The sequence below is a fragment of the Silurus aristotelis genome (genome assembly GCF_946808225.1).
Source record: "Silurus aristotelis genome assembly, chromosome: 14".
Classification (NCBI taxonomy): Eukaryota; Metazoa; Chordata; class Actinopteri; order Siluriformes; family Siluridae; genus Silurus; species Silurus aristotelis.
The window spans coordinates 8644888-8660589 of NC_139587.1; the positions used below are offsets into that span (position 1 = coordinate 8644888).

General features: G+C 39.2%; 1 protein-coding gene across 2 annotated transcripts in view; it reads right to left on the bottom strand.

Moving 5' to 3' along the window:
* Positions 1–15702, bottom strand: part of thoc2 (THO complex 2) — an 88436-nt gene that overhangs the window by 55680 nt on the left and 17054 nt on the right. For both annotated transcript variants that reach the window (XM_083560177.1, XM_083560176.1), the window contains exons 7-14: positions 11854–11987; positions 11336–11496; positions 8647–8739; positions 8024–8182; positions 6422–6594; positions 5988–6183; positions 1531–1569; positions 86–216 (exon numbers count right to left, since the gene is read on the bottom strand). In XM_083560177.1, coding sequence (XP_083416303.1) covers positions 86–216; positions 1531–1569; positions 5988–6183; positions 6422–6594; positions 8024–8182; positions 8647–8739; positions 11336–11496; positions 11854–11987 — 1086 coding nt within the window. The remainder of the gene's footprint in view (positions 1–85; positions 217–1530; positions 1570–5987; positions 6184–6421; positions 6595–8023; positions 8183–8646; positions 8740–11335; positions 11497–11853; positions 11988–15702) is intronic.

A 15702-nucleotide genomic window follows, 5' to 3' on the forward strand; every position in this document is an offset into this window, starting at 1 on the left:
AACCCGTAAGAGATGCTTTCTTACATATAGTTCGAGTTCAGGAAAAGAAGCGAATGCTATTGCAGGTGTATCCGGAATTCAGTACCTGTGCTGGTAAGGGAAGAGCTTAAAGAAGCCCCAGAGCTCCTCTGACATGCAGGCATTGCAGTCCATGAGTGTGAGCGAGGGCAGCAGCACCTGGTCGGCGATGCTGAGGAAACAGCTGAGCAGCGTGTCCTGAGAAACAAGCGCACACACACATTACAGGAAGAACATCATACAGGCTATAGTTTATGGCACATTAAAGCATGAAAGCCCTATTTCCTTTGTTTTAACTGCTTCTATGGTCGTTGCAGTTACATCTACACTATATGGGCAAAAGTATTGGGACACCTGACTTTTCCAGCCATATTCACTTTTTCCCCAAAACTGTTACCACAAAGGTGGAGGGGCACAATTTTATAGTGTGTCTTCGGATGGGTGCCATTATATGTTCCCTTCATATGAACTAGGAGACCCAAACCTGCACAATGCCAGCTCCATAAACCTATGGAGATATTTATATACTTCAACAGTGTCTGCATATTTTCCTTAAAAACAATTTTTTCCCTGTATAAATATATTTACACAAATTATGTGTGTTAATTGAAATAAAGTGTTTATATATACATATCGCTACTTTCTGCACTTCTGGTGGATGCTAAACTGCATTTCTTTGAGTTCCTGTATCCATCCATTCATCCATTGTCGACATGGGTTGGAGTGGAAGATCTTCAGTAGCCTGCCAGATTGACTGCAATCAAAGCCTCCTCAACCTACATCAGTACCTGACTTGACTAACACCAATGTAGGTGCATGAGCACAAACTCTTTGTGAAAAATCATTCCAGAAAAGGTGGATTATTTATTTACACACACACACACACACACACACACACACACACACACACACACACACACACACACACACGTATACATATATAGTCAGGTATCCACAAACATTTGTCCATATAAATATAATTTGCCTTCTAAACATCTGACAAGCAGCTGTGATACAGAGCCTTTCTTAAAAGAAAAAAAAGAAAGAAAAAAATATGACTTGTATTTAGCGCCGGGAGGAATTTCGGTCGCATCAGGATCACGGCTGGATAACGCAGCCATATGTCATTCTCTCAAACAGCCGATATGCAGTGTGCGTTTTAACGATCACACAGCGCACGCCGATCCTGGCAGAATCGTAACACAAATATGAAATGGGCTTTCCGAGTACTGATCGTAGCTGTGAGCTAAAAAGGAAGATCCAGATGGAAAAAATATATATATATAATGACTAAGCGTGATCACAGCATGTTAAATGTGATCGAGTTTATTCCACTGTGAGCTTGGTTATTAAAAATAAATAAATAAATAAAGGGGGGGGGGGTACATTTTCTCCCCTCGGAATCTCACAGCTCGAGTTCCCTCACTTCTGCTTGATTTGATCTAAACGACCACAGTGCCTTTGTTCCCCCCACGACATGCTTCATAACCTCCTTTATGTCCCATGACTCACCATTTTCTCCTTGGCATCTTGCTTGCTTTCACTTTGGTACTATCAGGCAGAAGGGGGAAGAGATCAGGGGAGAGAAGCCACGCCAGATAGAGAGAGAGTGTGAGGGAGAGGGAGGGGGAGGGGGAGAGAGAGAGAGAGAGAGAGAATCATTCAGATGCAGATCAATACAGGCTTACAGCACTTCATCCCTACTGATTCTGCTGAGTTACACAAGAGCGTGCTTTGTGCTACGCCGAAACAAGCCTAATTATACAGAGGAGTACAGATTCTCATGCTGCAATGCCGATGCCTTTATTGACCGCTGACCAAGGAAACTCTGCATCCTTCGGCTTCCCGAACGCGTCTCATAGGGCTGGTTTATTATTTTTATTCACACGGTGCTGTTGAGTTCTCGATCGTCCAGATGATGAATTTGACAGCAGCTCTGAAAGAACTTCCGGCTGTACCGAAAGTCCTGGGGTTATTTCATTGCGCTCGTTCGAACGTTTCTATAGTAACACATAATTGCCTTCGACGTCTTCGGCAGCGGCTACGCATAACATCGGGCTAAAAATATGCTGATTAAAAAAAAAAAAAACATTTATTTAGAATAACGTTTTTTAAGAGTCGGCACCGTGTGCAAAGTGTGTCGTTTTTTGAGGCAGAGTGGCGCGGGAACGAATTTGTGCAGTGACACGTAGCAATTAATGGATCAAAATAAGTGTCATTCAATAATAAATGAAAAAAACGAATAGTTTAAAAGAGTTTGAAGCTGTTAAAACACCACTGTGCTGTTGATTATTTTGCTATCCTGAAGTGATCTGGACATAATATAATACATTACCTTGTGTGTGTGTGTGTGAGCATGTGTGTGTGAGAGAGTATACCAAATTAAAAAAAATGTGGGAAAAAAACCCAAAAACATTAACAGAACCAAAATCGTCCTCCTGTACTGTTGGTCTGCGCAATAACTATACGCTCAACTGCAGCGGTTATGTATTCACGTAAACAATTAATAGGGCCATTAGCCTGCCGGAGCTTTGCGATGAGCAATAGGGCACGGTGACAATGAGGGGGAATGCTGGTAAACAAACGCGCCTGTCACAACATAAGCCACGGCAATAAATTAATAGCGCTGCCGGTACCAAAAACAAATTAACCCCTCGTTACACACCGCTAAATGTTTAATATAATGCAGGTAAATAGAGCGTTTTGAAGACTTTTGCTAGCACATAGGTGCGACTAATTCGCAGGGCCGAAAAGTAAGAAGGGTTGTGAAGGGTTTAGTGGAATAACAGTAGAAAGCAATCTTTTTTTTTTCTTTTACCCCAAAAAAATTCCTGAATTTTACTGAAGAACAAAACATGTTCATCTATTGCAGGGAGAAGAACCAGAGAACCAGTGAATTTTTTATATATAATACACTGGTTCACACACACTGGCTCAGGGCAAGTTTTTTTTTTTTTTGTTGTTTTTTGTTTGTTTGGATTTTTAATTTTTTTTAAGTGGAAAAGTAAAACTAACAAAAACTTATTTTAGATTCTTTGCAACAGCTCTCATGAAAGCTTTATGCTCTTAGGATGCTTTCCAACAGACTTGCTGTAACCTCTGACCAACAGCGAGAGAACTGACTCGGGTGAAATCGAAATTGTTGCTGGGGTGGTGACGGAAAAAGAAACCGGACTAAATAGTGTGTTAAAAAACAAACAAACTAAAAAAAACACTAATATGAATACATACAGTTACACGAGTGTAAAAAAAAATAAATAAATGAATAAATAAAGCTTCACTAAGTCTAAAAAGTACTGCTTTACATTGTGATGCATTAAACCATGAAAGCTCTATTCCTTCGTTTTAACTGGATGCTATTGTCATTGCTGTTACATCTACACTATATGGACAAAAGTATTGGGACACCTGAATTTTTCCCATACGTGTATTTCTTCAAACTGTTACCACAAAGTTAAATTCACACGATTGTATGGAAAATCTCTATGTAGTAGCATGAAATTTTCTCTTCACTTCAACTAGGAGACCCAGGCCTGTTCTGGCTGTCCCAGTGCAAAAAAAAAGGCACCTCCATTAAAAAATGGTTTACATCGGTCTCCAAAATCTAGTGGAACATCTTCCCGGAAGAGTGGAGGTTATTATAACGCAAATGGGACTAAATTTGGCGTGTTCATAAAAAGCGCACGCAGATTTTACTGTCAGGTGTCCACAAATTTTTGTCCATATAGTCAATATTTTGAATAAATGAAGGACAAATTAAACGTATACACATGAATACTTTCTTTCGGCTTCTCCCGTTAGGGGTCGCCACAGCGGATCCTCCGCACGTTCGATTTGGCACGTTTTTACGCTGGATGCACTTCCTAACGCAACCCTCCCCATTTATCTGGGCTTGAGATCCGCACTAAGAGTGCTTGGGGTTGGTTCCCTGACCAGGGATCGAACCCGGGCCGCAGCGGTGAGAGCGCCGCATACTAACCACTAGACCACCAGGGAACCAAATGCATACACATGAATAAAATAAAATATTAATTAGAAAAGCTTAAAATAAGAAAATAAGAAAGATGCTAAATGTCAATATATTAATTACATTTGCCTTCAAGATAATTTTACTGTCCAGGATTCTATTTTTGTGGTTTCACAGCTAGGAGCTTTTTTTTTTTTTTTTACATAATCTAGCTATTTAAATATTAGACTCATTAATATATTATCATGATTATTTAACAAAAATTGTATTGTACAATATTAATGCTCTTTGTACACTTGATTACTATGTGAACTCCGGCAGATGATGGTCACAAGGTTTCCTCCCGTTTCTCTGCACGACGCAACCCAATATTTATATGCCTACACTTATAAACATCTGTATTATCTGTATTAGCAGTACAGAATTACTGTCCTCTGAAAATAACTCAACATACAGTAATTATTGTATAAATATCTGGCAACAAAAGTGAATACACCCCAAGTGATATTAGCTGTATGTTGTGTAACCAGGCAAAGCCACATGTCCTATTCATTCATATTCATTTCTGCTTGACAGGAAGAGACAAATTTGTGTATCTTGTATTGGAGCAGTTAAAATGTGGTGCTTTCAGTACAATTATCTCATACTGACCACTGGATGGTCAACACACGAGAAGCACCAAGAAAACTGTGTCTTGCCTACAGTCAAGCATGGTGGTGGTAGCATCATGGTCTGGGGCTGTATAAGAGCTGCTGGTACACGACAGGAGTGAAATTGAGGGAATTCATTGGGGAAAACGTGGATTCCTGTGCAACGTGCATGTACTGTGACATTCTGAAGCAGAACATAATGTCCTCCCTTTTAGAAACTTGGCCGAACGGCAGCCAAGATGACAACTACCTTGCTAAGGAAGCTGTAAAGGTAAACGTGATCAACTATGAGCACCAGATATCAATGGTGCTCACACAAAATATTGACACTTTAGACATGTTCACATAAGGTGTACTTACTTTTTTTGCCAGTTATTTTATATATATATATATATATATATATATATATATATATATATATATATATATATATATATATATATATATATATATATATAAAATATTATATAGAGGGCTGTCAATTGATTCAAATATTTAATATTTATCTATTTTATTAGTAAAACCAAAGTCAACATAGAGCATCAAGACAAAATATACTTGTAAATGTTTTAAAGTAATTAAGGTTTTTTTTTTTTTATTACGTAAATAATCAGGACAACAAACGGAACTTTTGCAATGTTTCCACACGGACGGTTTTAATTGCCGGATGTGCGTATCATGGTGGATTTTGGGGCTTAACTTGAGACTTTTTGCATCAGTAAAACAAATGTTTAGTGAATTTATTAGTTAATTATTTTATTAGTATTATTTTTTATATCGGAGTAAAGAAAGAACTATGTGGGGGAAAAAAAAATTCCCAGTGGAAGGTTTTAACTTTGCCTGTTTTATATTTATTTATCTTTTTAAATGCTCAAATGTCTGAAATCACGTGTTGAGGCGTTAATTTTGACAGCCTAGATAGATAGATAGATAGATAGATAGATAGATAGATAGATAGATAGATAGATAGATAGATAGATAGATAGATAGATAGATAGATAGATAGATAGATAGATAGATAGACAGACAGACAGACAGACAGATAGACAGACAGACAGACAGATATGTTTATGCTAATTTGTTAAACACATAGCGCATAATGTACAATGTCTACAGAAAGATATTTTGGGTAATGTGAAGAAATAAAAAAATAATTGTTCATATGTACATAATGTACTTATACAAGATCCTGTTTATGATTAAACTGTGACGTAGGTGATATTTTTTTTCCCCATTTTGTTTTGTTGTGTATTTCACTGCTCTAAATCACTTTAACGACGTGCCTTATTTGATTAGAATGTGCTGTGTATCTGTCCCTGCCCTCTCAACACTGTCCTTCAACACTATTTCACCTCTTTCATGAAGCTCTTGCCCAGACGCACGATCTTGGCAAAAAGGATGGGATCGTGGGAGAGGTGTGGGCCCAGGTAACCCAGCATGATGAACACATCCTTAGACAGAGCCTCGAACGTCTCGACAAGGGGAGGAGCTTGTTTGTTCCGCAGCAGCTTCTTCATGCATCCTTTGGCGCCTTTAGGAACCCCGGCCCTGCAAAAAAAATTTTTTATATCAATTTCAAGACAGAAATTAACTAATTAATTACATTTGTCTTTTACTTACAACTAAACCAGTTACTGTATTGCATGATCTCATCATTTCAACTAAAATTTTACAAAACAATAATAAGAATATAACACATGGTCCTCATAGATTCAAACAGCATACAACACATTTAAATGATTAAAGGAAATGTATATTTTAAAGGATGCAGGTTGTGTGTGTGTACCTGCGGTACAGTGGCTCGATGATGAGATGCAGCAGTTGGCACAGCGCTACAGCAATGGATTTATGCGAGGTGGCGTAAAAGGGTGGCATCTGCTCCATGATGCTCTGTGCGTGTTGCCAGTCACCGATCTGCAGCAGAGCCTCGAGCAGGCCCAGTTTCTGGTTATTGGAAGTCTGCAAAGATAAAAAAAAAAAAACAAGGTGAAAAGGGGAGCAACTCTGTCCCACAAGTCCGGTGAGCAGGAAGGTGCTGAGGATTTATTCACACATTAACTGTTCTTCGGGAAACCTGGAGGCTGCGAGAAGGAGGCGCCTCATGCTGCGTTCGCACAATGCACACACTGTGCAATAAGCAGGTAGTCCACCTGAGCCTTAGGGACTCTGTGCTCAATAAACGAGTGAAGCTGTTCCTCGTCGGTCGCTGTGAGGTGAGGAAGTCGATCCGTTCCGAAACACGGCAACGGCATGCTGCACGGTTAACTACAGCAAAGAGGCCCGCCCATTCCGTAAAGCGCCGACCTGGCGTGAAAATAAGAGCGCAAACGCTGGCTTGTACGTTCTCCAAGCACGATGCACAAACGTGGGGGTCTGGGTCTCATGCAGACGTAGATTTGATCGGCGCCGTCTCGGGTGTTTAACGGGGTGCTGTTCTGCAGTGATCGAGCCGCTCAAAAATCAGCGCTCCCCGTCCCCTGTCCTGATTTTTGAGGGGCAAAATAAGCTGCTGACTATAAATCATTTAATGAAGGAAGTCGGGGATTAAACAGGTATTACAGTAGGGTAATAAGAGAAAGATGTGCAATGTGTTTATTTTTTTTTCAAAATGTGATCCTCAGGAGGGAGAAGCCATCATTCGTGATCATTCAGAGGATTGCGAGGCATAGCTTCTTTTGTGTTCGTTTTTTTTTTTGTATATTAGTAATAAAGGAGGGAAACGATATAAAAAAAAACCGAATGTGATCTAAACAAAAAAAGACGAAAATCTAAATTTTTTGCTTCCAGTTCTCTAATAACTAAAATAGCAGGTTCGAATGTTTGTATTTATTTGTTTTCTTTCTCGTGATAGCGACTTCGTTTTCTTGCGACATCGCCACGATTTGCTCGTGATCTCGACGTAAACAGCGTTTCCCCTCGTGAGCGGTACTTAAGTTTTCTGTCTATTTGGCGTGAGAGCATTTTCTAGAGGACACAGCATCACAGCATCGCGTATAATAACCGTAACCCCTTTGTGACACCGCCGCGCAAATGGTTCTTATCAGAGATGCTGCGATCGTGCCTCGTCTAGAACATTCTTTTATGCTGAATACACAGGAAAAACTAAGAACTGATCACCGGGCAACAAGAAAGAAAAGTTTTTTATAATGCATGCCCTCTGAAGACTTCGCTATAAAATGTGCTCCCATACATTATCCAAAACACATGACATGAACCTAGTGCATGCTTTAGGAAATAACTAATCAATTATGAACTCAAACCTCTATTATTATAATTAAATAATTAATTAATGAAGCACTGCCAAAATAAAGATACTCTCAGAACTGCGTTATAATGATATTATGCAGCACGAGGCAGAATCCAGTCAAGACTTGGGATGAGTGAATACCTTATCGTTCTTTTCATCTTCTTTGTCCTTCTCCTTTTCTTTATCGTCGCTCTTCTCCCCCGAGGGCACCACCACCATGGTGAGCTTGCGGGCGATCTGCTTGGCCTCCAGGATCTCCCTTTTGTGCTCTTCCACGATGGCGGAGTCCTGCGGCAGCAGCTGGAGCGACAAAAAACACGGAAGGAGGATTTGTGCTTGTATGTAATCCTCGAGTCCATAACCGTAAAGCCATGAAAATCAAAAGACGAACACTGGACTGAACGTTTTACGAGAATTAGAATTCATTTGTTTTTCCATTCGATCAAGAAATAAATGTAATGCAATAGATCATTTCATAAGAATCTGTTGAAGTTCTCTGAACATGAGGTTCGAAGCAAAAAGTCAGCACCGTGTACAGATGCAAAACAAAGATTCAAAAATTCGGTGAAGCGAGGCTTCGTTAGATACTTGGTGCTGTTATTATCTTCAAAAAGATTTTATTTAAAAAATAAACGTTAATTAAGTCTTGCATTTGTATCACAATTATTGTATTTGTTTCTATATCATTCTTCTAATTTGTGCCAGAAATCCTTTACAACTAAAAATGGATTCTTCTCAAAAGTCGTTTAGATGCAGTCACGTACATGGACGTAGAGATCCTCCAGGGCGATGAGATTGTGCTGGAGAAGTGCAGCAGCCACGTGGTACAAAGATGAAGGCGTTTCTCCATTCGGCTCCTGAGGGGGGAAAATAACGGCGCATGTTCGTTCACATCTTTTCATTGAAAACCCAAACCTAAACGCTGTACGTAACACTGTGGCTTTAGTTTTTGTCCCGTTTTGGTTACTCGCGCTGAGCTGATGCCTTTGCTCTGGTCCACGTTTGAATCCTTCTTAAGTTGTTAAACAGCTGTTTTAGTGGTAAAAGTGTATAATTCCTTGTCATTTCATAAGCGGATTTTGAGGTCTAATCGCAGCTACTATGTGGAACCGGGGTGTGGGGGTGGAGATGCGTTAGAAGATAGACGATCCCATAATCTTCTTGCAAATACTAAACTGGCACCAGATAAACAAATTACAATTAAAGTAATGCAAAATCACTAATTACTCCCTCTATTTGAAGTAGACTTAGCCAGTTCTTTCATCTTATCTGTTGTTCCTTTTAAAGGACAGAACACCAACAAGCGGACTTAATGTTAGTGCTGATCAACACTTTTTAGAGAAATGTAACATCAGCTCCTGCAAAGCTACAGCAACTATAAACGCCATTGCTTGCGGTTGTTCAACGATGGACCCCAAGCGCCAATAATTCCTTACTTAACCATTAGAAAAGGAGTGTGTCACCTAAGCTATGGAGAAACTCTTTGGTACTATTACTGAAAACAGCAAGGCAATTCCCAGTCATAAGATAGGAATGGAAGCATATACACCAAGTACCCAATCACTCCTTTCATTCATCCCCAGTCATCTCTAGGTGCCGTTTTTCAACCATTTATAAGGTCACATTTTCCAATTTAAGCCTAATTGTCCTCCGGACGCTGGCAGAGATGCATTCTGCTAATAACAGCAACGTATTAAAGATATTTTTTTATAACTTAATCTGATTAAAATTGTGTTCAAAACACTATATAAATATTTTAAGGACACCTGACCATAAGATGTGTGCGCTTCTTTTTTTTTTTTAAATCCCATCCCACATTTAGTCCCCATCTGCTGTTATAATAACCTCCACTCTTCTGCAAAGATGTTCCACTAGATTTGAGTGTGCGCTTGTGGAGATTCTTTTTCTCATTCAGCCTCCAGGGTGTAGTAAAGTCGGGTACTGATGTGGGATTAGGTGGTCTGAAGTTTCTCTTTCTTTCTTTCCTTAGCACCATGCCAACTTCTATGTTTATGTTCCTGCCGAAAACATAGTTTCGTTTTACAATTTGACAGAAATTTTAAATAAGATGTTTAGGTTTACGTTTCTCTATAAACTTTGATACTTCGTTTGGGTTAATTTGTTGAAAAACCTTTTCAAGAGTGTTAACAAAGAAGAACAATTTTCTCCAAGGGCTCTAAGTATTACAGTCCATCAAAACATGCCTAATGGACATCGGGCTTTGACAGGTTTGGCATTTTGAGGGATTTCTCTGGTCTGGAGTTTCATTTCATCCCAAATATGTTTAATAGATTAGCAAGCAAAGCAAACCATTAAAAATCGCCCACTTCAACCCATTTGTTTACGAGGCTCGCTTCGTACGCAGATGTATCGTCATGCTGATGGTCCTGGTTGAAGTGATGGGGGGGTGGGGAAAACGTCTACTACAGCATCTAAAAGGACATCCTACATAAGTGCTGTGTCGAGCCACATATGGCTGGAAAGGTCAGGTGTCCCAATACTTTTGTTCATATAGTGTAGGTGTAGGATTTGTATGCTGTATTTAAAAAACTTTCACACATGAGCGGTAAATAAATATAATTTCATTCATTTTTGAGTAATTGGATCAGAGGGTTTTCAGCTTCTCTTATTTGCTTGTTCGCCAGATTGAGACTTCAGTAAAGCGAACATTAAGTGAAACTTCTGCACTAATGTGTTTTAGCATTTGCAAAAAAAAAAAAAAAAAAAAAAAACTTTGCTATTTCCTGTCGATATTCACAGTTTAACTTGCTAAACTTGCTAAAGTTAAACTTCTGAGATGTGCAATAGGAGAGGCAGTGCCTCAACTGTTATATTACAATAAAAAATGATTGTAATAATTATTTAGTTTTTTTTCCCCCACAAAGCTTTTTCCCAGTAACCTGTGCTACAAAACTCCCATTTCTTCATGATTCTGCTCACTTCTGTTGATAAAATGGAGCTCTGCCGTTTTTCCTGCCAAGGCGTAATAAAGTGCACAGGCCAAGAGCTCCGTTTCACCGCGGATTGAAAAATCCCCTTTAAACTGACCTGAGAGAGGGGAATAAGTGTGTGCCTGGGACTATGATGTGAATATCACCAATATAGTGTTTGAAGCTTATTATTGACACGTCAATGCCTTCCATGGTCCATATTTCAAATATCTGTGTAAAGGATATTTAGGCATGTTGCTATCAAAAATCTATAAAGGCCACAAGCCATGAAACAGCAGGTAACCAGAAATATCAAAACGGTGAGTTCATATAGTGAAGTGTGTGTGTGTAGTAGACATGGGATTTCGTGACGTATATGCGCACTTATTTTGTGTGAATTTCCCTTATTTTTTTTGCATCACTTTTTCCTTTCCGAATTTCTCAGACCTGTGGCTGGAAATTCTACTATGAGCAAGTTTTAAAAAAATCAAAAAAAATCAAAAACATCAAAATCAAATCTCACCTGATGGAACTTAAACTTAAATCCGAGGATGTGGCACAGCGTCTGGTGCTCACACATGTACGACTTGATCAGCGGAATGAAGAACTCGTCCTGGTCCGAACGGCACTCGTACACTTCCAAAATGATGTCCAAGACGCGATTTGGGTCCAGGTTAAAACATCCTGCACAGGGATTTAAAAAAAAAAAATAATGTGAAAAAAAACCTTCAGCAGCTTCACACACCAGCAGCTCTAATCTCACGTTCTGTCAAGTGAGCGACTGTTCGTAAACAATGGAAGTCGTGTTATGCTGAATAAGTGACTGCAAAAAAAAATCGAGCTTCTTATCAGGACAGATTACTTCTGCTTATGATTTTGTAATTATGGCAGGCCGAGACCTCGATTACGGTCGAGGGAGAAGTTTATTACCAATCGATGGGGTGAAGATACATGAGGTTTGAGATGATGGCAAGGCAATTAAAAAAGAAAAAACAAGTGGAGCACATGGGTTGAGTGGTAATATAATAGAGCGCTTCGTACCTATTAAAGACTTGATGCTCTCCAGGACGAGATGGCTGGTGATGTTTCCTGAGAGATCTTGGCCCAGCTCTGTCACTAGCTTGGCGTAGCCTTCGTTCTCCTCACGTAATAAGTTGAACTTCTGCTGTTTGTAACTGCAAGAGAGGTGGACAGGGATTATGAGGGGGACAACAGGGCTATAAAAGACTGTATAAAAGTTGTATTATTTTTTAAACCATTATTGTGTCAGTGCACAAAGGAAGTTCTTGGGAAACCGGGGCTGTATTTGTCCTTATATGAGAAATACATCAGGAGCAAGCGTGCTACTATAGAAAATAATCAGCAATGGTGGGTGATGCCATTCACTTTTTTGTTCCCCCGTTTTACAGATTCCTTTTTCATCTTTTACCATCGCACTTTGCCAACAAGTACAAGTGAGATTTGAACCGTGGTAGAGTGGGGGATTACTGTGTGTGTGTGTGTATATATATATATTATACACACACACACTTCTGCACCCACTTGTAAATAATTATAACTTTCTTATGCCTCATTAATACTTATCCTTCCTTTTTTTTCCTCTAGTTTTTTTAATTGTTTAAATGTTTAATATTGCTGTAGTTTGCCTGCAGCCTCACTTGCGAATTTCATTATACAAACAGTCACTGACATCCGCACGTATGACACAAAACTTTAAACTTGAATCATTAAATCACCAACAACATTGATGATGGTTAGTTAAGTTTTTTTAATATCTACAAAACATCTGTTTCCAGTCAGGACTTACACTCCCAAAGAAAAGCAAAAAGCAAAACCAAAAAAGGAACATTTTTCACCTCTGACTGTTACAACGTACCCAACACTGGAGACTCCTTCCAAAAAAAAAAAAAAAAAAAAAAAAAAAAAAACCTACACAAGAATCCGTTATATTAAATAACTACTGTTGTTGTTTTTTTTTTCTTTTTGATTAGCGTTGCATCCTGCCATAGAAATCCTTATCCATGTGAACTGTAACTTCCAGTGATGAATGACGGACAAAAAAGCAGGCACTCGAGTAAAAGTAAAATACGACTCCAGTAAAAGTGCTCCCTTGAAACTTCATCACTTAAGCAAAAGTATAAAGGTTTTTGCCTTAAATTGTACTTAATTATACAAAGGACTATAATTTATTATGGCTATAATATTCCGATTATTATTTTAATAACACGACTGGTTTAATTCAGTTTATGTAAAAAGACACTGTTACTCTTAGAACACCAGTCTATTAACAGAATGATATTAATGAGTCAAACATTGAAATCTGATCGATTATCATGAGCCCAAAAGCATCTTTTCAACTACATAAAAAAAAACAAAAAAAAAAAAATAAATATCACACAAATAAGACCACGGGTGTTGTGGCAAGTTAGTCAGGAGTCTTTCATCATTTATTACTATCAAAATATTCTGCTTGCTGTTGAACTGATGCTGAACTGTTCCTGCTGAACTGTTCGTGCTGAGTAGATGCCACCAAGCGCCAATCAAAACAAGTTTAAAGCAAAGCGTGTGCTCTTTCCTGATTGGTGGCTTGCTGTGTGTTTGACCAGTTATGTTTGTTTCCACTCATAAGTGAAAAGGAACGACTGATTTTGCAAAAACTTAGTAAAACTTTGTAGTGAAGTTAAAGAAAAAAAACTTTTCCAACTGGAAAAACTTTAGCAAAGCACAGATACATGGAAAAGCTACTTAGAGTAAGAAATTACATTTATTTCCTTGCTGTTCACCACTGCTCACTTAAGATTCCATGACAAAATTATCAGAACAAGTGCTTTAATACAGGCCTATGACCAGAAAATTAGTCCAACCCTTCTGACCAATCAGATTTCAGAATTCTACAGTACTGTTGAATACATTTTTTATTGTTTTTTGCTTTATCACCTTTCCGAGGCGACAAGTTCGGTTCACAAAAAGCCACAATAACTCGTTTCCCTTAAACGCAAAAGAGTTTTTCCAATTACATCTGCACAATATGCTTTTGTATCATGTGCTACAAAGGAGAAGGCTTTTTTTTTTTTACTCTACATGTTCGCACCACCTCTGAAACAGGACTCTGGAGAGCCTCAGTGGCTCCTGTCTGCTTTTTGCACAATACCTCAATTATAAAAGCATCGAATATTAAAACGTTATTGACTGCCATGTTGGCGAAGTTCGTTTCCCAAGAGTGAGGTGGTAACATGGTTCCTTTTCAGTCGAACGGCTTCTACTGAGTGTTTTTATACACCGTTTAAATTTTCATTTCGTGTCGTGCGTGTCTTGTTAAGCACAAAATCTTCGTTATCCACAGTGAAATACACTAAATGGACAAAAGGCTTTGGACACCTGACGTCTCCAGCCTTACGTAGCTCTTCCACACTGCTACCACAACAGCACACCGTGTCTTTGGATGCGATAACGTTAAGTTTTTCCTTCAATGAAACTATGAAAGACAGAAATGTTCCAGCATGCCAATTCCCCCGTGTCCAAACGAGCTTTAACTTGGAGTGGATGGATTGAAAGATCTTTGAACGGCTTGCTGTAAACCTGATGATACACAGTTGCATGTTTCAGCAAAGCCAGATGAGAGAGATCGGCTTAACAGTGTTGAGTGTGTAAAAGGACATTAGACAGTGGATGTTTTATAACTTCCTTCTGCTCAACTCAGATAAGACGGAGGTACGTTTACTAGGACCACATGCAGCTAAAAGTAAACTCTCCAATGGTCTTTTCGCCTCGGTGTGTACAGCAGTTAAACACCTTGGCGTGATTATTGACTCTAGTCTTTCCTTTGAATCTCATGTAAATAATATTACCAGGATCGCCTTACTCTCATGTGTTCACTCAGGTTTGTTGACTGTGGTGTGGTGGGCCGTCTCTTATCCCAGAGACTCCTCATGTCTCTTTTACCTTTTGGGACCCCCCCTTTAATTTATGCTGCTATAGCGAGTCTTGCCGGAGTCCCCAACTGCACAGCGTCCTTAACTTTTATACAACAATAATGATACTTAATAATCCATCTCTCTCTTTCTCTATCTCTCTCTTTTTAAAGTTAGTTATACATGCTTCTGAGGTACCAGTGACCAGTCCCTCTCCTCGGATCTGCCTGCCTTGTCCCAGCCTGCCTCTAGATGGGGATCTCTTCGATAGTTGCTCATCAAAAGCCTGGGGATCCATGAAATTACAGAGAAACACAGGAGCTTTGAGGACGAATTCGGACTGTACATTGTTCGTACACTGACTCAGGACTGCAGTTTGCCTCTGATTATTATCACTGCACACCTCAGCAGCGTTTAGCTGCAATAAACAAACATTCTGTGCCACCCAGAGGAGGACGGGTTCCCTTTTGAGTCTGGATCCTCTCAAGGTTCTTCCTTATGCCATCTCAGGAAACTTTTACTTACCCTACTAATAAAGATCAATCATTCATTCTTTTCACCACATTATCTGTATAAAGCTGCTTCAAGGCAATTGTTAAAAGTGCTATAAAACTAAAAATGAATTAAAACCTTTAAACTTAACCCTATCTTACACCTTTGGGATGAATTGGAACTGCACATTAGGCCTCTTCACCTCACCTACATCACTGCCTGACTTGACTAGAGCTAACGCTCTTGTAGCTTAATGAGCCCAAATCTCATTCTAAAATCTAGAGGAACATCTTTCCAGAAAGACTGGAGGTTATTAATAACAGCAGACGGGAACTAAATGTGGGCTCACAAAGCAAATACCTTATGATCAGCAGTCCGCAAACAATTTCCCTCTAGCAGATTCAGTGGGGGGGGGGGGGGAAACAAACCCAAATATCACCAAATTAGCACTTATCTGATGAGTCTGTCCTGTGAAGGAGGCGTGACT